The following is a 26,945-nucleotide window of genomic DNA, read 5'->3' on the forward strand; positions in this document are numbered from 1 at the left end:
GCCTGGGAAAAACAACTCGTGCAAAGTACGGTTATTAAGCAGAGAAAGAAAAACAAAAAAGTAACCTTCCCTCGTGGTACATGACCAAGAGCATTACTAAACAAATGGAAATTCCTTTTTGATCATTTTTTTTGGATGCTTTGTGAAATGTCCATCCCTTCATTTAGCAACGAAGATGTGTGTTACGCATCTCAGTGGAACAAATGGAAGCCGAATTTAAAAAAAAAAAAAAAATATATATATATATATATATATATATATATATATATATAATAATTAATTAATAAAAGGAAGGTCTAACTTTATGCAGTTCAAGGGTGTTCTTTCTTACCCCTGCTACCTCATGACGTATCGTCGCTGAAACTCTGACATGACCAACTCGAACAGGAGCTTCGTTATCTTAGAGAACGAGTACAAGTCTTCTGTCATGTATGGACAAAAGGCTCGGTGGTTCTCAATCAAGTTAAACGCTCGAATGGTTCGCTTCCGTGTGGTGCCAGCTGTTTCATCTGAGCCCACAGTATTATCTGTGTAGTTGCCCCCATCCGTACCGATGTCCGCTGTCGTGCGCTCCTTATCCAAATGGGCCAAGTGGGGACCCCCTCTCAATACGTAACAATCATGCTCAGCTTTGCTAAATAAATTTTCGTCCTCAGTGTACCTACTTATCTCGAGGAATACACGACTAAGTATATTTTCCAATTGCACTTTTTTTTTTATTCTTTTCCTTGCACATGGCGCGTTTCCTTCTTTATTTTGGGCTAATCCTCCCTGGTTGACGCTCGTCGGGGAGCATTCACTTGGCGAGTTGTCATCAGGGTTCTCATTTTTATCCTCATTCTCGGTGCTCTTTTTTGGGAGAAAGAACTGCTTGATGCTCCACTTGAAGGAAAAACCTTCCTGCTCCTCGGCGTTCTCTTGGTCTTCGCTTTTGCCCTCGTCAGGAAGGTCTTTTGTGCCGCCTTCCTCATTGGGGGCAATGTTCGCGTCCTCGCTTACATTTCCGTTACCCTCCTTTTCATTGCTTTTATTTCCTTCCCCCAGTGGTTCTCCACCCTTCTCTTCTACGCCCTTAATTTCTTCCTGCTCCTTTTCTACCACTCCTTTTTCTGTTTCCTCCACTTCTGCCTCATCTCCTCTTGCCTCCTCTCCCGCAGACATTCTTACTTCGCCATCCCTTTCTTCATCCACCTTTTCCTCGCCTTCTTCGCCTTCCTGGGATTCCTCCTCCTCGTCCGTTTCAATCCAACCATCCGCCAACCCAGTAAGGCGTTCCAGCGCGTCCCGCGCACCGTCTAGCGACTGTTTTGGGGCCTCCCCGGAGGGCTCTATATCTATGGTCTTGAACAAATCCAACTTGTTATGCTTTCTCGCAAGGGTAGAATAATCAGCCAAATTAACCTCCCTAAAGCAGTACCTACAGTAGAGGATGTGGGAAGAGACGTCAGGGTCCTCCCCCTCCGGAGAAGTTTTATATGTCCACCCTAACAAGGCGATTAGCTTGTAAATATTGATATCTTCGTATTCACAATTTTTCAGCTGCTTTACAATTTTGAAGTACATATTGAGGTCTTCATTGGGGTGGCTTAGTTTCTGTGTTCTGTCATTCGCATCTCCTACGATGTTTATGTATGTGTGTACATCTAGGGGGTCGTATGTCAGACTCTTCAGAAAGGCTTCATCCACAAGGTGGTTCTTCAAATGTTTACACTTCTTTCCAATAAGCTGTATTCCTCGGTCGACCAGATTTTTGTGACTCTGAAATATTTCCACATAGTGGCTCTTGAATAATTCTACATAAGAATTGAAGAGAAGAAACTTCTTCTTCGAGTCCTCATTCGTTAGATACTTTTTAACAATTAGAAGAAAGTCGCTAATCGTTTTTTTTATGTCAATATATGGCACATCGTGTGTACCATTTTGCAGGAGCGTGGTAACATTTTGGTACTCCCTAAGTAGGTTCTCCCTTTTTAAAGATTCCCCATCGAGATGGAGAATCTGCAGATCCATTAACTTCCCTTTCCACGGGCAATTTTTCAAATGGAGCAAACACAAGTCATTTATTCTTGTGTACATGGAATACGTGTCCTTTTCGTACACAAATTTGCATTTACACATTTCGCATCTTATGGTGGTTTCATTTTCACATATAAACCCACTTCTAGCCAAAAGGAGTGAAGATAGATGTGCAGGCTTTTTTACCCATACGTTGTACGTTTTTATTCGTTTCACGTAGTTCTCCTGGTCTCTTAAATACTGACGACTGCTCTTCGTGTATTCATCTTCCTCTTCTCCCAAAAATGTTTTCCTAACATTTATGAGTTCCTCATTTTGGGGTTCTAGCCGGTCTACCCCAGTTGCTTCACTTGGCAAAGGGTCATTCATCTGGGCTCCTCCCCCAATTAGTGGACTAGCTCGACAGTAAACGCCGCTCTGCTCGTAGGTAAAGAGAGCAACCTGGATAATCCCACAAAAGAGGATTCCCAAAATGTTCCTAAATCTCTACCGTAGTTACGCTTGGGAAGTTCCACTCTCCTCGCGGTTCAATCGTAGTGATAACTTGGGCCTGTCAGTTCATTCCTTCTACCGGATAGGGTCACCTACCATACGCATATGCCTGCGGTAATCACTACCCTAAAAGGCGCTCCCCCCCCTTCTTCACCTTCTTCACGTGGGGAAGAAAAATTAAAAAAAAAAAAAAAAAAATCACATGTTTTTTTTTAAAATTCTGGATTTTCTCATGCTTCAGTAAATTATGCGAGGGTGTATTTTCCCTGCGAATGTAGAGGACACTTAACGGGGTGATGAAAAATTGTGATGCTTTGAAAAGGTACTCCTGGGGGGGATGCGAATACGTGATGTTACATCGAAGGGGAATAGTGGAAGAAAAGGAATCCCTGTCCCTTCCCAAGGAAGGTTATCCTACCAAAGGAGAGCTCATTTTGTAAAAAATAAATTGCACCCTCTCCTCCGAGTTGTACTTTCAATGTGGCTTTATTGGTTACTTAAGCAGAATGAAGAGGTCAAAATGATAAGCGGTACAAAGAAGAATACCCCTAATAATGGCTAAAAATAAGCATACATAAGAAATGGCCTAAAAAAAACAAGTGTTGTATTAAGAAAAAAAAAAAATGCTTTGGAAATTGTACCTCCATTCACACATAGTAATAACAGATTTGAGAAAAAACCCGCTGAATGTCCTTTTTTGAGAACACCTTTCCCCTGGTACTTCACGAATTATGGTAAAGTCTTCACGTCAGATATAAGACAAAAAATATATGTTCAGACTGCTCCCAAAGAATGCAAAACTGAAAGTTGGATAACCCCACGACATAGCTTTGCAAATTATAGTTCATAGTAAGGAGGAAAAGTTTATATCCCGTTGGGGAAATAAAAAGAGGCGGTTGTAAGTAGGCCGTAAAAGTAGCTTAGCTGTGTTCATATTCCGTTGTCAAGAGGAGACAGTGATGGACATTTGGGGTCGTGAAACGTGTTTTTTTTTTTTTTTTTTTTTTTTTTCTTTTTTTTTCCCGCGGTTTGGCCTATGTAAAAAGACGTTATCAATTTCCTTGTACGCTGAGTACAATTGTTCGCCCTATTTTTGCACCATTTTCGAGACATTTTTCTCCCTCTGCCAAGCTCGCACACTTGCTCTAGTGCGTTATCCCGCTTACCACCGGACATACACTGTCGCACTGCAACTGCACATTGCACCTTTGTCCGCATATCTCACGTGCGCAAATTTAAAAAAGCGGCTCCTTGTAGCTTTCACAAAAATACGCCTTCCCTTCCTGAAATCCCAACTGCTTCATATGCCCAACGCGGCCAAGTCGTGTCGACAGACCATCTTTTAATACATAGCTGACTCTCACCCGATGCGCACATTTACGCAGGTAGCCATGGAAGTACGTCAATACGATAGGTTCTACAATTTTCGTTGCACAAATATCCGTATAGCCATGTTGTACATTAGGGCGAACTAAAATGAAAAAAACGATAGCTTGTGTTTTCCCCCGTGTGGAGAAGTTTGCGCGGATTTATTATTACCCTAGGAGTGCAACCATGTAAGGGTGTGGTGGTTGGAATAATGAGACTAAGTAAATTTTCACCTCCGGAGGCATGACATGGCCAAGGAACTTTTTATCGCCCATGCTCTCGGTTTAGGCAGAAGAGAGAGGGTGCGGACTCACCTAAAAATAATGCATACAAGCTATTCTTTCAAATTATGTTCGGCTTGCAAACGAGGCGTTCAATCAAAGCTTATTTGCCCCCTTATCCGTGTTGCCGACTCCCTTGTTTAACGTAGGAGGGTGTTATACTTCCCTCTGCCAAGGTGTGACGCAACGATCAGGTGATGCATCGGCGCGTGCTAAGCACATCAACATCGGACAAAAAGTATTATGTGCATAGAATTCATAGATTTCTCCTCACATATTCCACTCTGTAAAATACTCCTAATGCGCATACGTACGCGTCGCTTTCCTCCATGCGACATGACGTATACTTTAGGCTACATGAATCCCCTTCATACAGATGTGCACGAACGTGTACGCTCCTCTTCTATGTGTTAACGTGGTGGAGCGAAGGCTCCAAAAATAATTCCTGCGGAGTAATTGCTACTCCAGAAAAAAAAAAAAAAAAAAATTAAAAAAAAAAAAAAAAAAAAAAAAAAAAAAAATATTGTGCATTGTTTCTTTGCGCACTGTGATACTATATATTGAATGAACTCTAAGCAGAGTGGCACTATAAGGAGATTTTCGCGTTTGATCAATTTGCATTTTTTTTTTTTTTTTTTTTCCTATTTCTTTCTCCCCCATATATATATATAACCAAATTTATCTTCGCGTGCTAACCCAGTATGTGAACTCACTGGTTTTGTGTAACCTCTTCGTTTTAAATTATGTACATATGTGAAATGTACGAAGGGGCGAATGGAATGTACGTCAGCGTACGGGCGGATGCACAATACGTACGTTTGAAAGTGCGTACAGGGTACTTCTGAAAGTACGGATGGAAGTACGTTTCGGAATGAATACGCATATACGTGCATGCCACTACACATGCATCCACGCTCGCATACGAGTAAAGGAAGTATTGCGTATGCATATACCGATGGGTGAATGTACCAACGGCCCTGTTCCTCTCACTTATTCCTATCTGTGAGTGTAGCAACGGTCACATGCCAAGCTCCGATGCATATGTGCGCATATACTCGTACCTTAGGTCATTCATCCGTACGTTCGTATGTGTCAACTTATGCACCCCTGCACGCATGACTCATTTAAACCTTTTGAAAATTGTGCGAACGTTTATTCGGCCCCCTTGCTTTATCACTTTTAACATACCTCTTCTGGGGCGTGCGCCCCTTACGATTCGAAGCACAACTCGCCGTACAACCTCTTGTGCTCGTCGCCCCGTGTACGTGTACACCCATTTTGCTGCTTCCTCTTCTTAAGTCCGAGGGAGAAGTACCTACTCTGCCCCTACGTGTGTATGTCCACAGTAACATTTACGCATGTGTACGGTTACGATGCTTAACTTATGAGTTGCATTCTCCGGGCACATGCAGACAAACCGCATGCCTTATTGCCTACGAGAGCTTTGTGTGTGCGAACGTGTGTTTGCGTATGTTGGTACAAGTTTACACCGGTATGCGCCATGCGTTGGTCGAGCGCGTTGGTACAGACTGGTGCTGATCGTACCATCGCGCACACATAATTAACCAAATGTGTGTATTCGTGGATCTCACGAAGGAAACAGAAATATACATGTATATATATAATGAAAATGTAAACTGTTCATAATTTTCGCTGCTCTTTCTTTCTTTTTTTTTTTTTTTTTTTTTTTTATAAAATCATTTAGGGTATATTGAGAAACGAAGCCCATCAGAAAATGAGAGTTTTACGTGTAATGTGCTATTCAAATGATGAGCATCGTCTGCTTCTTTTCATGTTTTCCCCCCTTTCATGTTTCCTTTTTTTTTTTTTTTTTTTCCTTCAAAATTTTGAATGTAGTGCAAGGAAAAACGCTTGTAATCTTCATACAACACTGACTCCTTGTTCCTCCTTACCGAATAGGGACGCATCAGCGAAACTTTTTGTTGCATACACAGGTACGTGCATGTGTTGGGACGCAGTTCCTGAGCTTGCGCTGTGCATTTCCAACAAATAGTTATCTTCCCTCCTCAATTTTGTACCATGGATAACTCCCCAAAGGGGAACTTCATGTTCTTTCAAAAGAATAAAAGTAATGATAATCAACTGAGCCATAAATTTGAAGAAACCATGTATGCCAAAGGAGAGGAAAAGAAAAATGGGAAGAGGGGCGGCACAGATAGCAAAGGTGTAACACCTGTGCTCAAGGACCAAGGAGTTAACATCTACATCAATACTCCAACGAGTATTCTAGATAAGAACATGAACACGGTGAAAAAATATGATAATGTCACTGGGTCCTTGTCGGCCTCTTCCCCTATGGGTGAAAAAAGTTCCGACCATGGGCAGAACATTTTTGTCGATCGAGGCCTAGACATGAAGAAGATGCTCGGGATGGAGGAGAAGGAGACTCCAGGCGGGATGAGTATTTACACTCTGAAGAACTACAAGGTTAGCGGTCACGGGATGAGTATCCATAGGGAGAGCTCAAAAGAACCCCCTAAAAATACGCAGCAATTTAAGCCCAAATTTAACAAAAATAAAAAAAATACAACCAAGGAGGAGGGCAACATGAACAACATGTCGAAGGACATCAAAATTCGAAAAAGCAACATTCTAGAGTTGAATAAGTTGCTAAAGGAGAATTTGAGGATAGAAGAAAATTTAAAGAAAAAGAAAAAAGGGAAAGGAAATAAGGATGATGGAGAGGATGATGATGACGAAGATTACGACGGGGGGTATGACCAGGACTACTACCAGATGTGGGGCGACAACAGCAGCAGATATATTCCCCGAGATAATGCGCGCGATAAGGCAACTCCAGGGGAACAACATGAACATGTACAGAAGGATATGAGTAGCCAAGAGGAAGGCTCTTTGGAAGGTAAAAGAGACAACGGAAAGGAGAAAAAGGAAAGGGGGAAGAGGAAAAGTAAGGAGAAAAACAAAGACAATAAGGCGAAAGGAAAAAACGAGGAACGCGAAAGGGAAAAGGATAAATCTATTTCTAAGGGAAAAATGAAGGAGTTTGACCTCAACGATCAAGAGGAGAGCGACAAGAAGAAGGACCCGCTCTCCATTAGCAACCAGAACAACGTGGTTAATAGCAACATGATCAACAACGTGAGTGGCAATCCGAGTAACAGTCCAAGCAACAGTATGAACATCATGATGGGTAGCAGCTTGAATAGCGGTCCGAGCATCATCCTGAATATGGATAATAAAAACAGCGGAAAAAATAAAAAGGCGAGGAACAAGAAGGGAGAACAACACCAGGAGAAGAAAAACGAATCGCCGCAAAATCGAAAAAACGAACCTGGACAAGGCAAGAAGAACGACTCACCACAAAATAAGAAGAATGATTCGCCACAAAACAAGAAAAATGAAATGATGCAAAATAAGAAAATGGATTCCCCGCAAAACAGGAAGAACGATCAGGGAGAAAACAAAAAGATGGAGTCTCCCCACAATAGGAAGAATGACCTAGGGAACAACAGAAAGAACGAATCAGGGCAGAATAAGAAAAATCATTCTCCACACAACAGGAAGAATGATTCTCCACATAACAGGAAGAATAATTCTCCACACAACAGGAAAAACAAAAGGGAAGATTTTCTCACAGGTATGAATGCAAACTGCCTGCTCGATCAAGGAGATGGTAAAATGATAAAAAATGAGTTACTCATGGAAACTGGTGTAATTGGGAAGAATAAAAATATGGACAACTCGATAAATTTTTCCCCACACTACAGTTATTATTACAGCAATAACAGAAGTGACATCCCCACCGTGAACACATCCAGAAGGGGGGCATTCAATAAAGTCCACTTGGATCTCTACTGCGACAATAGTGGGAGCTACATGATGGACTCCAGTGACAACAAAAGTTTCAACTATAAGAAGGAGCCTCGAAATGATATGTTCAAGTTAGGCAATAACAATGTCAACAGTGGTGGTGGCCACGGTAGCGACTCCGGTCCCATTGGTAGTACAGGCAATCTTGGTAATCATGGGGGCCTATCACTGAGCGGCAAATTCCACATGAGTAAAAATTTCTTCAAATCACAAGAAATGGGGAACTATCATTTTCAAGACTTAAGCAGCACATATGATAAGTACAAGGGCTCCTTCGACCCGACGTCCATGTCTGAATTTCTTGACCATGAGAGTGGCAAGAGATATGTCCACAACAAAACATGGAGCAGTCACAGTGAGGTGAAAAATGTCAAGGACAACAACGTTGTGAACGTAAAAAATACCAATGTTATTGGCACCAACAGAAATAATCATATGAACCTGAATCTCAGCAGTAAGGATAATCGTCTCGGCATTTCCAAAGGGAGCGATAAGAGAACGCCTAGTAATATTATACACTCCAGTACCAATAATGTAGGGAAGAAATATACCAATAGCAAAAATTTGCAAAGCTTTAATAATAAGTTGAACTTTTCCAGCGACGGAGTTGATCTGGGCATGAGCTCCAAGATGAATATTTTTAACAACGCCGGTGAGGTAGGGGGGAGTGCGCTTGGTGGAAGTAGTGGTGGGGGGAATAATCTGTCTGCGTATCATATGGCTAACCACCATTTGGGGAGTAATCACCTCGGTAGTAATAACGTAGGAAGTAATAACATAGGAAGTAATAACATAGGGAATGGTAACATGGGGAATAGTAACCTAGTGAGCAATAACGTAGGTAGCTATAACCTCCCCAGCAACGTAAGTAGCAGCAACTTGGGGAGCAGCAACAGCGTGAGCAACGTATTGAAGGATGAGAGCCACCTATTGGGGAGCAGGACCTACAACAACATGTTGAGCAGCAGCAACATGAATCCTCTGTTGAACGGAGAAAATAATAATTTGCTAAGCAGCAGTTATGCGAACGTTACCAATGTCCTAAGCAGCAGCAACGGGATGGTTAGCAGTGGGAACAAGGTGTACAACAGTGGGGGTGGTGGTGAGGGTAACCTTAATGACAACATAAATAATGTTGGGAGCTTAAACGGAACGAGCTTCCAGACGAACAAGTCCAACTCTAGCGTCAATAACAGAATAAATAGTAGCAAGAATCATATGGGGGACATACTGAGTGGCCAAAATTACGTGAACAATGTTTTACTATACGACAGTGGAGGTGTTATGTATAATGGAAAAGTTGGAAGCATGAATAGTTATGCAAGGCAGAACTTACCGCACTTTTCCGGGCAGACCTTGGAAAATTACCCAAACCAGAGCGTGGATAACTACGCAAGCCAAAGTGTAGACCATTATGCCAACCCCAACATTGACAACTACGCAAACCAAAGTGTGGATCCATATGCCAATCCCAACATAGACAACTACCTGAACCCTAACATAGACAATTACGGGAGCCCCCATTTGGACAACTATGGTACCCCAGTCATGGACAGTTATGTGAACCCAATTATGGATAGTTACGCGAACGCAGCCCTGGATAACTATGCCAACCAGAGCGTAGATAACTATGCCAACCAGAGCGTAGATAACTATGCCAACCCGAGCGTTGACAACTATGTCAGTCCAAACGCCGACAACTATGTGAACCCCAGCGGAGACAATTATGCTAATCCTAATGTGGACAGTTATGTAAATCCGGACGTGGACAACTACCCAAACCAAAGCATGGATAACTACGGAAACCAGAGCATGGACAATTATACCAATCAGAATGTGGATAACTACGCAAGTCCTCACATGGAGAATTACACCTCCCCGCACATGGATAACTTCGTGAATCCTCTCATGGATAGTTACATGAACCCCAACATGGAGAGCTTTGCAAACCAGAGTCTGGACAATTACGGTGGCCAGAATATAGGGAATTTTGCCTCCCCGAATGTAGATAACTTTGCATCCCCCCCCAGTGTAGACAATTTCGCCTCGCCCAATGGGGAGAGTTTCCCCCCCCAGAACGTGGAAACGTTCGTTGGGCCTAGCGGAGAGTCCTACCCCCATGGATATTTGAACAACCTCCCTATGAATTACCTAAACGGAGGAATGACATCTGCACTGAGCAATAACAGAGGCACATCTTCTATAAATAACATGAATCAGTACTCAAACGAGCTTACTAATACATCCTCGAACATGCTGAACAGTATAGTAGGAAAAAAGAATAACCTTCTCCTGAGTGGCATGAACAACACAGTGAGCAGCTCCAAGGGAAACTTCGGCATGAATTACATCAATGATACATTTAAGAAGGCGTCGAATTTGTTCTTAAAGACTGTCATGAGGAGGGGGACCAGAAACGCAAGTGGAAATAAAATAAAAAGAAATAAAAATAAAGAGTTGCTAGAAAGCAAAGGTGGAAAGTACGAAATGACATCACCATCGAAGGAAGGGAACGGAAGTGGCATGGTGCCCGATAGAGGGGGGGTAAATTACGTACTGGAAGATCCTCCTCCAGGAATAGCAAAATATATACATAGCGGCGAAATGGCAGAAAGGATCAAGGAGAACGATGCTGCGAGCGCATTGACAACAGCCATCGCAACTGCTATCGCAACTTCAACAAGTGGTGCGGGTACTAGTGTCCAACACATGAAGTGCCTAGAAGAACATGATACAATAAAAAAGAAGGTAAAGAAAGAAAAAAGAACACAAGTTAAAAACATTAAAATAAATATAGACAAAATTAACCTCCTCGAAAATAAAAAGAAAAAATATTTGGCCGAAATTATTAGGTGCGAACTTATTTGGGGACCCACGAAAAATAAAGAACCTATAACTCCGGTGGAGAGTTGTGAGCTACATCCTGTTGTTATCATAAAGGACCAGTATGGACATTTGTACGATGACGATGAAGACAATGAGAACAATCCCATAGGAAAAACAGTTAATATTTTCTACAGATGGAGTAGAGGACCTCCTCGAACCGTTTGCTTCTTCCATCCGCAAAAAATTGCTTGTCTTCAATGCACTGTTACCTTTAGATGCTTTTGCTCCTATGAATGTTTCATGAAAGGATTTGATCATGTGCACAAGTATTATCGAAGCAATGGTCTCATTAATATTCCTTCCCACCCAAATCTACATACCTATGGTGTGCCTTGTTCACCATTCGATTGGGAAAATTATGAAAAAAATATCGAATTCGATGAGAAACACTACAATTCCTTGATGCAATCTGGATTGCTGAACTCCCCGGACATGGAAAAGTGGGAAATAATTAACAACGAAAGGAACTACATCCCTTGCTTGAAGGATGTAGGGCATCAAATAATGCTAGAGACTATGTTGCTGGATAAAAATACCATGTCATCGGAGAACGGGACAACCAGCTCCGACGAATGTGAAGGTAGTAGTGTCGACGAGGACAGCAGTGAGCATGGCAGTCAGGCGGGAGAAGAAGGCACTGTTGGCGCAGTTGGTGCTGTTGACGAACTTCATAAAGGAGATGTGCGCGAGGGCAGCGATTGTAACTTGTCCTCCTCTGATGAGAAGAACCCAGGAAAGAAGAAAAGCCCCGCAGAGTGTGCACGTTATGCAGATGTCCAGACGAGCGAGTTAGATACGATGAACCCAGACCAGGTAGGAAGCTTGAATGAGATGCAGTATGCTGGTAACCATAAAGAGGAAGACCCGTACTCAGGGCAGTTGGCCGACGGAAGTGGCATCGCCAATGGGGATGCAGACACGCCTAACCAGAACGATGCGGGAACGAACACGGTGTTCACTTCAAAGGGAGACTCGTCGACGGAGGCAAACGCGAAGCAGCCCTTACCTATTGACGGCACGTTGAATGAGAACAATAATGTGAGTAGCTCACCAGGAGAGGAGGGCAAGGAGTTAAGCAAGGAAGAGTACACAACCAAGAGTGCCCTTAATCACGGCACAAATGAAGAAAGCGAAGGAAACGAAAAGAGAATGGACACTTTTGGCGTTAATGGTATGGACAACGGGGGCATCAATGACACCTTTGTGCGCAACGATGAAGCCATGTGTGTACAGAATGAAGGAGAACCGACAAGTGGATTAATCCCCCCAATTGCTGAAGCGAAGGAGGAGGGGGCAGAATTGAAGGAGAAGGACGTGGCAGCGCCTGCAAATGGAGACTCTGGAGAAAACGTCGAGGATAGGCAAACGAATCAAGGTGCCAGAAGTGGCATACCGACTAGCCCTAGTGAAAGCGCAACTGCTGAAGTGGAGAGCAAAGACGCCACAGAAAAACTCACACACGAAGGGGAAAAGAATCAAATCGAGCCAACCCAGGAGAATGCCCTTCAGTTAAAGAAGAAGAAGAAGAGGAAAAAGAAAAAAATATACATATTGGATGACCAAGTGTGGAACAACATAAGGGACCCCAACATCTATCACAAAATAATCACGGGCTGTTGCATTCCCAATGTGACTATCTCCCCGAATTATAACGTAACATGTTTTAAGAATTCCACTGTGAGCAATGTAAACAACCAGTTCACCATCATGACATGGAATGTTTTGGCTGAAATTTACGGCACCATTGAAGCCTTCCCCCACTGCGATCCCTACATGCTAGCCTGGTCCTATCGCAAGACAAAGATCATTCAGGAAATTTTGAACAACAGTCCGGACATCATCTGCCTACAGGTGGGTCTCGCATGGTTATTACCCCCCCCCCATCATTAACCTTTGCTCAATCATAACCATATTTTAAGTTTTGCCCTTTTCCATTTTACCATGTACCTTATTTTTTTTTTTTTTTTTTTTTTTTTTTCCACAGGAAATTCAGAACGAACACTTTCTGGACTTTTTCAAACCGTCCTTGGGCGAGCTTGGCTACGAAGGCGTATACAAACAGAAGACGAAGGAAATATTTACGTCCCCCTCTGGAAAGAGAAGGGGAGGAAAATACACCATAGACGGATGCGCTATCTTTTACAACAAAAAAAAGTTGAAGTTTGTGGAGACTTACGCTTTAGAGTTTAGCAAGCTCATCAAGGAAGCATCAGTGTTTACATTGCCAAAGGAGGTCCAGAAGAACCCTTCATTGGTGAAGAGACTATTGAAAGATAACGTGGCGTTGGTCATATTGCTCGAATACATACAGCAGTATTCAAAAATGTATGACAGTAAGGAGGAAGGCGTGGAAAAGCCAAATAAAAATCTCATCATAGTTGCCAACACTCATATTGTAGCAAATCCTGAAGCCAATTATGTGAAAATTTGGCAAGCACAAATATTAGTAAAGGTAGTTGAATACTTGAGAATAAATTTTATAAAAAAATATGAAACGATTCCAAGCTTAATTATATGTGGAGATTTTAACAGTACTCCTTCAAGTGCTGTTTATCAGTTAATATATAAAAAAACATGCAGCAGGAGTCATGAAGACTTCAGTTCAGACAAGTACAGTTTATTGACGGATCTACCCCTTGGTCACAACTTAAATTTGAAGTCAGCTTATGCTATATCCAAGTTATTGTCGCAGAAACTTAACCCCGAAGAGTATAGTTCCAAAATGGAGATTTTCGAGCCCTTGTTTACGAACTACACCGGGAACTTTATAGGGTGCTTGGACTACATCTTTTACAATGACGAAAACTTGAATATCATTTCCACCGTCAATATTGCTGATGAGAATCAGCTAATGCAAGAGGCGCACATTTACCAACTGTCGAACTGCGCTTTACCGAGCCCCATTCGCCCCTCCGACCACTTGCCCCTCATCGCCAAGTTCGAGTTCAAGATTTACTGATTCGCGGATTGCTTGTACAGTGCGTGGGTAAGGGCTTCACTGCGCGCTTACTACCTCTCACCTTTCTTTTCTACATCGACTCAAGTCGCCTCCCCCGTTATGAATCTCAAGAAGCATGCAAAAACGTATGAATGCTATGTGCTATGTTACCTTTTCGTAATGAATGAAGGTCTTCATCCGTGGACCAAGTAGCCACGCTGAAAAAAGGATCCTTTCTGACTTTATCTCACCCTCGAAGGAACCCCCCCCCTCTCTCTTGCCCAATCACAGTTTCCCCACATTATACAAACCGTTTTCATTTTCAAACCGTCGGTTGGCGAATTCAGATGGTAGCAGAAAATTTTGACCCCCGGTTAACGTGGCCAATTTTGATGACGCCCCTTTTATCGTATCAAACAGTGCTACCATGCCTCAAACATCACCCCACTGTATTAATTTTTTCTCTTTTTTTTTTTTTTGTAATTAATTTTATTTACATTATTAATAAATTAATACAAATAGTGGTGAATGCACTGGGGGTAAAACGTTGCTCGTGCATCTGCATATGTGTATGTGTATATGTACATGCATATGGCACGTTTCTCCCTCCCTGTATGCTGTATATTTGCTCCCCATCTGGCACACGCTTAGGAATTCTTCCCTTTCGTGTTTAGGATACATTTTTAAATATAGCTAATTTTAAAGTGAGTGCTTTTTTTTTTTTTTTTTTTTTAAACAGCTTTTCACGTGTGTTTTTTCCTTTTGAATATGTCCACGTAACTCTTCCATTCCCTTCCCCTTGTGTGTGTATATAGCATGTATGTGTTGGTCCAAGTGCATCATTAGTATACGCACGCGTCCGTCACCGGCTACCGCAGCGTATATTTGTGAACCCAGGATGTATTTGCGCAAGGACACGTGCACATGAAAGCCCCTGCCCTTCGCCTTTTTTTTTTTTTTTTTTTTTTCGTTTGACTCTTGTTTTGTGTCCTTGTTCGTAATTTATTTGTACAAAAAAGGAAGTGCACATGTATGCATATATGTATATGGGTATATATATATATATATGTGCACGCATGTGTATATTCTTTCTTGTTCCTTTTATATAAAATGTTTTTTATAAATAAATTTCTCCTATATCCGCTTAAAAAAAATATAAAAAGTGAAATTACCCCTTGTAGCCACATATTGTTATAGGGTTCGTTTTCAGCACGACGGTGATACGATATTACAACGGTGCGTGCTGTTGAGGAAGCTACGTGAACATCTACGCCAATTAAAAAAATAAAAAGAGCCTTTTCCTATAGCATAAACAAATCTACAAAGCGTGCCGAACACGTAAGCATCCCTGTGAAGCGAGAAGTTACCTTCATGGATCCATTTACTGTTTCATTCAATTCCTTCTCCAACCTCATTTTCGGGGGTCTCAACCCCCCCCAGTGTTAATGCACCTTAATCACTTCGCGGATGAGCAAACACTAAAAAGGTAGTTGCTAATAGCGTACCTGACATTAACGCTACCGCAGTATGGAATAACCGGAGCGAATGAATTGCAAGCAAGTAGAATGGGGAACCAAAAATATATGGCATCATATGTTCAACACGCAAAGGCAACAATTTGTTCCTCTTAATGTATAGCAATAGGTTAGCCGGATATTGCCAATTTTTATGAACCTTCCAGAATTGTATAAATTTTTGTTTCAGTGCTTCTTTATAATATATTTTTTTTTATTTTTATTTTTTTTTTTTGGAAAAGATTGCTGAGTGCAAATAAAATGGCGCCCCCCTGCACTTCACGACGGGATTTTTTCCGCGGCCATTTTTTTTTTTCTTTTTTCCAACGCCGTATTTTTGAAAAGCCAAAAGGATTGCAGGGTGCAGGAAAATGGAAAAGGTGGTTTCGTTCCCCTACGACTTGGAGGCGTGCATAAGGGGGTGGTATATAAAAATAATACTTATCACCCACTTATAGCTAAACGGGCTTACGCATTAAAAAAAAAAAAAATGTATGATGATATTGACGAGGTTATGGATAATTCTACCTTGCATGTTACTATGTATATTATGCGCTCAACCCTTCACACGGCATACCGTTTTTTTATCAAAACGAAAGCTAAAAATCAGCGCAATATCGGTACACGTTCCATGTAGCACTGCCAGAAGAAAGGGGAAATAATAATAATAAAAAATACGCCTGTCGTTTATATTGTGGGAGCACTTCTGCACGGGTTGTATAAGATTAAAGAAAAGAAAAAAAAAAAGTGAGCCGATTTTTTTGTATAAGGTTAAAATTTTATTTTGGCGAAATTGTGGCTCAGTCGACATTTTAAGTGCGCCGCAGGTGATATGTACTTCTGCGTAAACGTTGCAGAAAAAAAAAAATAAATAAATAAAACAAAACAAAATAAGTAAAATAAAAAATAAAAAAAAAATAATTACGAATTAACGAGTTCACGAAAAAAGCATTTAGTGAATTAACCATTTATCGAGTAGCCAAACCAAGCGAAAGATATCGTAAAAGTAAGCCCCTTTCGGCCGAAATACCAAGCGCACAAGTTTTCGCGGCATCTTTCAGCAATTCTCCAACCTCCGTGGGGATACCTACACTTTATTGTGCCTCTTGCGAAATTTGCATAAGAACGGCATTTTCAGTTAGCAAGTTTTGTCGCAATTCTGCTAATTACGCTGAACGAAGGAAAACAAAATGGCGGAGCAATTCACAATTCGTGTGAAGAAATATATGAGCAACCCCCTGCTGCAAAGGAAACAGTTCGCCCTGGAAATACTACATCCCAACAAGGGCTCCGTGTCGAAGAAGGACGTAAAAGAAAAGTTAGCGAAAATGTACAAGCTCAACAACGTTAATACAATTGTACTATTCGGATTTAAATCCCTATTCGGAGGTGGAAGAACCAAAGGGTTTGGCCTCATTTACAACAACGTGGATGCTGTTAAAAAATTTGAAAAGAAATACAGACAAATAAGGGAAGGATTAATAACCAAGGAGAACAAACCAGGACGAAGGGCTGCCAAAGAATTGAAAAATCGAAGAAAGAAGGTATGTTTTTTTTTTTTTTTCTTCCACCGCATTTTTTTCACAGCAGTTACGCTAATGTGCTATTTTGCACGTGGTGCACGTGTCAACTACTGAGGGCACGCGTTGTCATTTGGGTGCAAGCTCAACACCTACTTGCCAGCTCAGTTGTGTATCCGCTTTACTCTGCCACTGCACCTGTGAAATTTTGCGTTGTGGAACTTATTTTTCATCCCTTTTTTCTGTGTGCTGTTTGTTCTGTTTTTGCCTGATCCAGGAAATATATTTTTTGCACATGATCTGGTCAACCTATTCATTATTTATTTATTTTTTTTCTTTTTTCCCCCTTCAACAGGTACGTGGTACGGCCAAGACAAAGGTTTCAGGAGCAAAGAAAAAGTAAACTTATCTGCCCCCTCACTTTTGCGTATTCGTACTTGCAAATTTTTGTGCTTAATTTCGATACAATTACACAATGGGATGTTTATGATTTTTATTATATGTTCCTCTAATGCTTTTTTTTTTTTTTTTTTTTTTCCCACTCTACACTTCTTTTTTCTCCCCTCTGCATTGCTACTAATGTTCACCATGACATGCTTACTTGTAAAAACAACATGCCTCTGCACAAGCCATTACGGCTTTCGACATCACGAACAACTAAAAGAGAAAAGTAAAAGAAATTTTTAAATAGCAAATGAGGAGAGTACTTCCAATGCATGGCTAAAAAAAAATTATGCATCGCGTTGCCAAAATGATGATGTATCCACAAAGTCCTTTTCTCTTGAAAGGCTACAGTACAGGGACTACCTTCTGTATTATTGTTGATATAGGTGTTCCCCCTTTTACCAAGAAAAAGCTCCTCATCCTAAAGACAACCGTATTATACATATGGCCAAAGCACATGAACCGCATATACGACACGACAGAGTGTTCAACCAAATTGTGTGAACATGTCCCTTGAATGTTTTTTTTATTTTCTTCCGCTTCTCTGTGGAACATTCCAGATGAAGCTTTACAAATTAAGTTCCCTTCCGGTATAACCAATTCGAAAAAAAAAGACAAAAAAAAAAAACACATAACAATGCAGTGCACAGCGGTCCCTTCTGTATAAATACAGCGGTTTTTATCCACCCAGGACGTTGAGGATGGCATTTCCACAAAGGAGTTGCTATGAAAAAACTACACAGAATTTGAGAAGCCGCTTCTTAAATTTCGTAATTGCATATTCGGGGGTATCGGTAAGCTCCTCTGGTTTGCCCTCATTCCTGGGAATGTCACATTCATTTTTCTCTGCACTCGCTTCTTCCCTTCTTCTGCTATTATCCGGAATCTGTGTGTGGTAGGATGTCAAAGCTAGCAGGATAATGATATGCCACAGGGAGTGTTTAAAAAATGAGCGAATGTTTCCCTTGGAAGGATTTCGTAAAATGGCCTGGAACTTGTAAAATATGTAAAGATTGGGCAATAGGGAGGTCAAAGTGTACATGTAAGAAGTGTATCCACAAAAAAAAAACAAAAAAGGTAACGATGATAAAAGAATTAAGTATGGACTACACAACTTGGCTGTGTATAATCCATTCTGTTTATCCTGGAGGGGAAACATTTTATATTTCCCTTTTAAATAATCGTCTTTATATAAATAGGCTATCGAATAGAAATGCGGAAACTGCCACAAGAACTGTGTAATGAATAGTATCCATGGTTCGGGGACAAGTAAGTTTTGCGACACCGCTGTGCAACCCATTAGAGTGGGAATCGAACCAACGATTGACCCTACGTGCGTGTTGTATGGTGTTCTCCGTTTTAAGGGTGTATACACACATGCGTAGAGCATTATGTTAAGTATGCCAAGTAGAGCTGTCATGGGGTTATTTAAATGGTACAATATGGCCGATCCTGTGATGGCTGTCAAAGTACCAAATATTTTTGCATTCCTCAAGGATATTTGCTTATTATTACATGCCAGTGGCCTTCGTTTAGTACGCTGCATTATTCGGTCTATGTCCCTTTCGATGATTTGGTTAAACGTATTGGCGCTACTGCTGCAAAGATATACGCCCATGGCTAGGGAGGCAAGTTCGGTTAAGTTAGACCCCCCTAGCATGAAATAGCCAAAAGTGCTACTCATGCTTACCCACAGAGTCAATTTAAATTTTGACAATTCAAGATAACCAGTCAAGTAGGGGTAGATCCCCATGTGGGTACTTCCCTTCTTATTTATATTACTACTGTCTGTTTCCTGGATCTGTTCTTCTCTTTTTATGAACTCCCCAGCGGTAACAGCTCCGCAGAAGGGGATGCTACCCTCCGTCCTGGAGAACCCATACTTTTTGCATTTTTCTCCTTCATCAGTAAGGACAATTAAACCTTTGTTGGTTTCTTTCGCTGGACCGAATTCAACTTGGATGGACTCTGTCACAGAGACACTGCTTTCCTCTACCCTGCTTTCCTTCTTAATTTTTACCATTTTGGCTGTATGGAATTTCATAACATTTACCATTTTGGAGGTGCCATTGTGCTTCCTTCCCTCACCATCCTGCAGCATAACACCTTTATCTAGGGATAAGTACTTTCTGTAAAAATGTACTAACCCTAGTTGGGCACTTCTGTTCGTTGTGTATCTCCTCTCCGTATGGCTGCCCCCCCCCTTACACGTATAGGAGTGCGTTCCATTATCACAGCAAAGGAACAACCTGCGTGGTCTCTTAATTGTAACGAACCTAGATCTTCCCGACTGAAACTCCTTCTTCCCTACATACGTGCTAAATACACACCCTCTTCCAAGCATCGTTTTCTTCCTATCATTCCGTTAGAAAAGAAAAAATGGGGGCGGGGGAGAAAAATCGAAAAAGGGGACATTCTCCATAGAATGCGCCTGCTTTTATATCATGATCGGCCTAATTGCACTGAATGGTACATATTAGCGGGGAGACGAGTCAACCCTTCACAGGTGTAACTAGTTAATTATTAAACGAGGATACAGGTCGTATTTGTTTTCTTCCTTCCCATGCTGCCTATGCTACGAAAAATGTGCCGCCAAGCAGGTCGTGCAAGTATGTAAATACGAGTGGGTAAAGTAACTTTGATTAAAAAAGAAGAATGGTGAACTATTGAGAATTTCCCCCTAACAGGAATACTAAGGGGGGGGGGAATGAAATGGCATTAAAAAGGATCCGCATTTTTATTTTTTATTTTTTTTAATTTGATCAATTCCCCCCTTGGGGCTGCAAAGAGTGAACATACTCCAACACATATTACGCGAACATGGAAATAAGTGAATTACCTATAGCAGGCTGATAACAATTCCAAAGCAGTAGCTTTACGCCCGCTCTCCACCAAATTTGGGCTATGGTGGACTAAGCACGAAGTGTATGGTCAGGCAAGCGACCCCTATTGGGTACTCCTCCCACATCGTGCCCCTTCGGCGTTCCCTCAATTTTCGCCATCAACAGCTTCGTACTATCTGATATAAATGAAAATGTACGAACGATCTGCGTGTAAATTTTTTTTTTCCCCTCAAACCAATGTATATTCGTGCAGTAGGGGGAAATGCGTCTCTTTCATCCGCGTCAGCTGCTTAGGTATTAAAATGGGGCAAATCATGTTTGTTGTTTCTTCTAAGGCAAAACGTTTTTTTTCTGCGCCATATACTTCATTTGCATTCTCTTCCCCCTTCTGCGGGCCCCAAAATAAGTGTGCGCTGAAAGTTCTTTTTCGCATAACTCGGTTGGAAGTAGTGAATGAGAAAGTTTCTTGTACCCCTTTGCGTTCCCGTCGCACAACGACATTGACACCTGGACGTATGAGTTTGCCTTTAATTATGTAATCCCCATCCACTAGTTAAAACGACAGAAGGTGTTCATTTTTTTGGGAGATGGACCATCTCTGGGAACTCGCGGCACACACCCTACCATACATGCCGCACACCTGGGAGGTACCCCACAACGGACGCTGCTCCGCTTCAGCATATCAAACCATTCTGGTGGCTAGCGAAAGTGTGTGCTGGCGTCGATGGGGATCCGGCCAGAATGTCCTAAGAGGAGTGCGGGTAAAGTATTGTAGCGTCAGTATTTCATCAGCATGGCAGTTCAACATTTCATTCCGTTTCCCCTTTAAGCGTTAAGCAGAATGGCCACCACATGCGCGAAGTCATTAGTTAACTCGTGAAGGTCGCGCCACGCGTACAGTGACGGATAAAACTTCTACGTACAATGCTTACACGGTACACCGCATTTTTTACTTGCACCATGGTGAATGAGAACATTTGTGTTATATGCCCCACCTTTCGATTGATGCACAGACAAAATGTGTGTGCAAAAGGAAAAAAGGAACATTAAAAAGGTTGTCAATTAATTGTAGTGCTCGGTTAACAGTGCAGTTAATTTTTAACAAGCGAAGCAGTTCATTCGATGGTTCAAACACATGTGATGTGTGCAGCGTCTTTGTAAAGGTACGAGATGGGGGGTAGGAAACACGGAGGATGAAGTGTACGTGGTTATTTACCTGCACGGTTCCCATTTTTTTTTTTTTTTTTTTTTTTTTTTTGAATTGCCATACTTTTATTTTGCCTGAACAAAAATGCACAGCTTTCCCCCCTCCAAAAAAAAAAAAAAAAAAAAAAAAAAAAAACAGAAAAGCCACATGCGATTTTTCAGAAGTCTACCCATTGGCTGTTCTTTGAAGAAGAGTTCGCTTCGCCTTTCTTCATTTTGACCCATCATTTCGGAGGTAAAACTTTACTCAATTTCGCTAAACGCAGCGTTAACGTTAATTGGTTTTACCTAACACCCTTTTTTGCCAATACACAATCACGTCGGACAGGAATACACATACAGTTTTACACTTTGGCGTTAAATAAATTTGCGTTTTCTTGATTGTAAAGGAGAGACCACCTCGATGGGTTGGGGTGTAGGAGAGAAGTCCAATTTGTGCAACGACATGGAGCCAAATAGGCTACCTTTAAATTGACCACATGAACCCACGGTGATGAAAAAGGTGACCGCCCTCAAAAGGGAGTAACAAAATGTGTAGTACGTATATAAACAAAGTATCCACCCAAGTGTGTGTATTTAAATTCAACCTGTGTACGCCTATGCGTTAGTATATATATATATATGTTCGTACAAATGGGTTACTTACGGAAAGGTAAAAAAATGTGTTTCTCTTAGCCCTTTGGTCCTGGTCATGAATGGGGGGGCCCTTCACCCATATTGTATAGAGGTTTGGCCGCCCCATTTAACAGTCATTTGTTTGCTTATTTTCCAGGCGCAATTAATATGACACCCTGGGGTGGAGGTGCATAAAATTATGTGCATATGCTTTATGCGAAATGTACACAACTTGGGAATGTTAACATAACACTGCCATTTTGGAAAAGGCAAAAAAGGAGTTTTTTCTTTCTTTTTTTTTTTTTTTTTTTTTGTTCCTCCTTTTAACATTTTTCCTTCTTCTGACTGAGTTGTCTGTACTGGGGGGGTGCGAACATTTTTTCGTCAAGTGGAACTCAAAGAAAAAATAAAATAAGAGGGACACACTAAAACTTGAAGCACAGAAAAGGAGGTAGCACAAATGGCACTTTCCACTACATACATATTTCCCAACATGCCATTTGACACTTTTTTCTTTTTTTTTTTCTTTGGTGTGTTTCTCTGCCAGCCCATGGGGTGTTACGCATCATTTACACGTGTTTGTGTAGTTATTTACATGTAAGAAGGCTTTAAGAAGGTTTTTCCAAAAATTGAAATTTTTTTTTTCTTTTTTTTTTTTTTTTAAATTTCTGCCAATTTAATAACTCAATATATGCATGCGAGAAGGGGATTTTTTTTTTTTTTTTTTTTTTTAATTTATTTTTTCAAATTACATAAACACTATTAAAACCAAAAAAACCTTTAAAACATATTTCGCATTTTCCTTGTTTTTTTTTTTTTTTCTTCTTCTTTTTTCTTCATTTACCCTCGATATGTATATTTACGTGTATATTTATATGCCAACGAGTTAACATTTTAACATACGCATTTTTCATCATACATTACTCTCTGTACATTATTGATACGCGCGTTAACCATACGTTTGGGAAACTTTCGTGCTGACATTAGCATGCATATTGACATACGTGTACTTATTCCGCATACCCCCCCCTTTCTGTAAAGTTTATGTTGTTGGGCCATTTTCCCTGTTTCGCTATCTGGGCACTCCGTCATCCACGCTGACCGTTGATAGTCACCGCTTGTTCATTACTCGTTCATTTCTCGCAATTCGTGCCTCCCTCCCCTCATAATCTAAGCGTTACAATTGCATAGGGATACCTCCTCCATTTTGCTCGCGAAGCTTTGCAAAGAGCATCCAACATTATCACTTTTTAACCCACTTTATCTTACCTTTTTTTTGTTACGAAAATGCGACCATGTGATCCCAATTCAGCTTTCTTTGGGTTTATGGGGATAGCCGCGTCCTCCATCTTTTCGAGTAATCCTTTTTTTTTTTTTTTGAGAATGAATTCATTTTCCACAAGGATAATGCATGCATGTGGTTTTGCAGCCACCTGTGTGATCAAGTTGTGCATCTTAAATTTCTAACGTTGGGGAAATTTATGTTTTTCGACACCGTGTCCTCTTTGTCCTTCCTACCCACCCGTTGTGTATAGTACTGTGTGCAATATTAACCTGCGTGAAAAATTATGCACACTCCGCATGTAAATTGTTTTATTGTTCATCTCTTTTTACCCTTCCTTTTGCAGACCTCGGGGCCGCCTATGGTACGGCGAAAAGTGGCGTTGGAGTGTGTAGCGTTGGTGTCATGAGGCCTGACTTAATCATGAAATCGATTTTGCCAGTGGTTATGGCTGGTGTCCTTGGAATTTACGGAATCATTATGTCTATCCTTATATATGGAAAAAGTAAGTGGAACCCACACACCGTTTCTTCAACCCGGGGTGTGCTCACCTAATACGAAGAATAAAATTCCCGGGCGTTAATGCATTCGGGGCGATCTTCTGCTTTTCGCCCTTCGCACAGATTCACACAGGCGCAAGTGCACACCCGTGAATATACCTATATCTACCCCCCTGTCCCTCCCGACAGTGTCCCCCGCGGCAGAGTATTCTACCTTTTCCGGATACACTCACCTTTCATCTGGACTTATAGTCGGACTGAGTTCATTGGTAAGGACAGAATTTTCGAAACGTTTACCTGCGGGGTGTGTATATACATAGGGGCGTACTCTTCCGTCCCATTAGAACTGCGCCATTATGCCAGTGTGGCGTGTCGCATCATTGGATCCCCAAGGGAGGAAGAACACGTGAGCCATTTTCGTGTTTTTCAATTTTCTCCACCTAAACCCCTGCAGGCCGCCGGACTGGCTATCGGAATTGTTGGTGACGCTGGAGTAAGAGCCAATGCGCAGCAAAACAGATTATTCATTGGAATGATTCTAATTCTTGTCTTTTCGGAAACCTTGGCGTTATATGGTGAGAAGAGCTGTGCGCGACTGTACGCAATGGATTCCTAACTGGAACTAGATGATGTGCATATGCATTTTATGTTGGCGTTTAGTCTGACCTGTGCTTTGCACTTTTAGGTGTCCATTCACTCGCCTTCCACGCATATGTGTTTACTGTTCCGTAGTATTCTCCACACACACACACAAACACAATCATATTTGCGCTTTATTGGCCTGTCCTTTTTTTTCCTCTCCCGCAGGTTTAATTATCGGCATTTACATCTCCATCTCCGACACTCCGAAGCTTTGTGCTCCCTATGCAACCATCTAGGATGTCCGAATTTTTATTTATTTTACGTGTTCCTTATTGCGGGAAAGTCTTTCCCCCTTTTTTTTTCTTTTTTTTTTATTTTTTTATCATGCATGCGATTGGCCACATTTTTCCGGACCATCAACCATGAACCTCTTTTTTTTTTTTTTTTCCATTTTTGACGTCAAACGGAATAAGCTTACATGCCACATAATTAAGTCGACAAAGGAACGCTCAGTGGGCAGCTACACGGGTAACGGTTATTTGCTCGAGCTTCCATTTTTTGGAGCATCTTCTGAGGGGTGCGTGCTCGTAGGATGAACAAGGACGGGTGGTGAAGGCGGCGCAGTTAAGTAACACTCCAAGCAACGCCGCTCAACCGAGCAGTGACCGCTCAAGCCTTTTGAGAGGATGCCCATTTTAAAGCACGGCAACTCTAGCATTTTTAACCATACGTGCGAAAAGAATTACAGTCTTATTCATGACGCTTATATTTTTTACATGTGTATACATATATATATGCATGGCTATTTATTTATTATTTTTTTTTTTTCCCATTTTATATGCGCAAAATAACAGTTCTTAAAAAAAAGTGAAAAATTATTTAAAAAAAAAAAAGAACATCGAAATGGAGGGGGCGCGCAGCTTTTCTTCTTTTGCAGCTTAGTAGGGAATGGGAAGAGGGGTCTCCTTTACGCCTGTTAGTCCCCGCTCTTCCTTTACATTCCTCCGTTCCGTACAGGTAATTAGAAAATGTACCTGGCAAGGTTTTTACAGTTATGCCTCGTCTCCATAGCAACGGGGCCCTTTATTTTGGTTGCCTTAAGTTTATTCTTCGATATAATAACAAAAGCGTTGTCATCGAATTTGATGTAACTGCCATCTTTCCTTTTCGTTTCTTTTTTCCTTCGAACGATAATTCCCTTGGGAGTTTTTTCCTGAATGGTGCAATCGTTTGTTTTGTCTCGTATGGAAACCCGAATGCGGTCTCCTATTTTTCCCGTACCCCACTTGTTTTTGCCAATTCCGATTATGCATGCTTTGATGACTCCACTGTTGTCTGCGCTTCGAACGATGGATTGTCTCCAAAGTCCGCTCAGAACCTGAGTCAATTGCATCATTGGGGAAGGGTCTATAGTTGCAGCAACGGGCAAACAGAGGTGCTTGCCTACATGGTATTAAGTCGATGTTTAAGCGCATGCGTAACTTCGGGGCGGATCCCTTTAACAAATCCACGTGCTCACTACCCTGCAAACGGACCGCCAAAGAGACCCCCTCTGCACCCTCCCCACAAATGCGTGAGCCCGCGATTGTTCTCTTCTCCACGGTCGTTTTGATTGTACTCCCCGCTGTATCACCTAGAACGCGTAAATAAGTTTTTCTGGTTTCCCCTTACTCGCCTGTTTCTTGTGTGTGCCTGTGCAATGGCATGTGTGGAGGAATCCGTTTATGGGAAATAAAAAAAATGAGATATAATATTACTACGCGTTGACCTTCACAGGAGAAAAAAAAAAAAAAAGCAAACTAACAAAAAAAAAAAAAAAAAAAAATTGCGAAAGCGTAAAAGTGCGCTAACTTCCGAAAAGTCGAAGCACGTTCGAGATAGAACATTCGCGCCAAACACATATACGCGCAAAGCGCAACGAAGATAAGTACACCTTAAATATGATTATGCAAAGGAGTAGGATTTTTCAAAAAGAAGTATAATTAAATAATTTCCTTTTTTAAGGACTCATGGGCATGGCAACCCCCCTTTTTTTCACTTTCATTCCTTTTCTCTTCCATTTCTTTTTATTCCTTTTCCTTTTCTCTTTTTCCTTTTCTTTTCCTTTTCCTTTTCCTTTTCCTTTTATTCCTTTTCTTTCCTCTTATTCCTTTTCCTTCTCTTTCTATTCCTTCTCCTTCTCTTCTATTACTTTTCTTTTTATTTCTTTTCTTTCCTTTCCTTCTCTGTACTAAAAACCTTTCTCTTTCTAACCCCCCCACCCCACGCCGTTCGCGTTACGTAAGTAGAACAAAATGTTTGTGTGTAAAACTTCCGCTTTGCCCCGTCCACGCTAAGCTAAAATCAGGAGTACACGAAAAAAAAATTTGCGCACTTGCAATTAATGGAAAAAAAAAAAAGTAACATACGTATGGTATGGAAGTACGCCTGCGGTGTATATAACAAGGTGGTGTCAATCAGCAGCAAAGTTCCTACAACGTTGTGCAAAGTTCTATTATCCTGTTAAATGCACAACTTCCTGTTCGAATGACACGTAGCTCATTACTTTTTTTAAGCAAAAGTTCCCTCCGCATTAGACAGGTCTAGCGGTGGCATAATGAAAGGGG

The 26,945-nt window shown here is 41.3% G+C and overlaps 6 protein-coding genes across 6 annotated transcripts; 3 read left to right on the forward strand and 3 right to left on the reverse strand.

Moving 5' to 3' along the window:
• Nucleotides 1-336: 336 nt before the first annotated feature.
• PKNH_1013500 (zinc finger protein, putative) lies at nt 337-2,385 on the reverse strand (the record flags this gene model as incomplete). Its single annotated transcript, XM_002259581.1, has 1 exon — nt 337-2,385. One exon carries the CDS (start codon nt 2,383-2,385, stop codon nt 337-339), a length of 2,049 nt encoding a protein of 682 aa, XP_002259617.1.
• A 3,812-nt stretch (nt 2,386-6,197) lies between these two features.
• PKNH_1013600 (CCR4 domain-containing protein 1, putative) lies at nt 6,198-13,854 on the forward strand (the record flags this gene model as incomplete). The annotated part of the gene is made up of 2 exons (XM_002259582.1): nt 6,198-12,746; nt 12,880-13,854. The coding sequence occupies 2 exons, from the start codon at nt 6,198-6,200 to the stop codon at nt 13,852-13,854; spliced, it is 7,524 nt and encodes a 2,507-aa protein (XP_002259618.1).
• A 2,683-nt stretch (nt 13,855-16,537) lies between these two features.
• On the forward strand, nt 16,538-17,270 carry PKNH_1013700 (40S ribosomal protein S24, putative; the record flags this gene model as incomplete). Its single annotated transcript, XM_002259583.1, has 2 exons — nt 16,538-16,891; nt 17,223-17,270. The coding sequence occupies 2 exons, from the start codon at nt 16,538-16,540 to the stop codon at nt 17,268-17,270; spliced, it is 402 nt and encodes a 133-aa protein (XP_002259619.1).
• Nucleotides 17,271-18,035: 765 nt separating this feature from the next.
• On the reverse strand, nt 18,036-19,655 carry PKNH_1013800 (protoheme IX farnesyltransferase, putative; the record flags this gene model as incomplete). The annotated part of the gene is made up of 1 exon (XM_002259584.1): nt 18,036-19,655. One exon carries the CDS (start codon nt 19,653-19,655, stop codon nt 18,036-18,038), a length of 1,620 nt encoding a protein of 539 aa, XP_002259620.1.
• Nucleotides 19,656-23,262: 3,607 nt separating this feature from the next.
• On the forward strand, nt 23,263-24,635 carry PKNH_1013900 (V-type proton ATPase 16 kDa proteolipid subunit, putative; the record flags this gene model as incomplete). The annotated part of the gene is made up of 5 exons (XM_002259585.1): nt 23,263-23,332; nt 23,604-23,762; nt 23,947-24,026; nt 24,212-24,332; nt 24,565-24,635. 5 exons carry the CDS (start codon nt 23,263-23,265, stop codon nt 24,633-24,635), a joined length of 501 nt encoding a protein of 166 aa, XP_002259621.1.
• A 725-nt stretch (nt 24,636-25,360) lies between these two features.
• On the reverse strand, nt 25,361-25,735 carry PKNH_1014000 (50S ribosomal protein L14, mitochondrial, putative; the record flags this gene model as incomplete). The annotated part of the gene is made up of 1 exon (XM_002259586.1): nt 25,361-25,735. One exon carries the CDS (start codon nt 25,733-25,735, stop codon nt 25,361-25,363), a length of 375 nt encoding a protein of 124 aa, XP_002259622.1.
• Between the last annotated feature and the right edge of the window lie 1,210 nt (nt 25,736-26,945).

This window comes from Plasmodium knowlesi, assembly GCF_000006355.2.
Source record: "Plasmodium knowlesi strain H genome assembly, chromosome: 10".
Taxonomy (NCBI): Eukaryota; Apicomplexa; class Aconoidasida; order Haemosporida; family Plasmodiidae; genus Plasmodium; species Plasmodium knowlesi.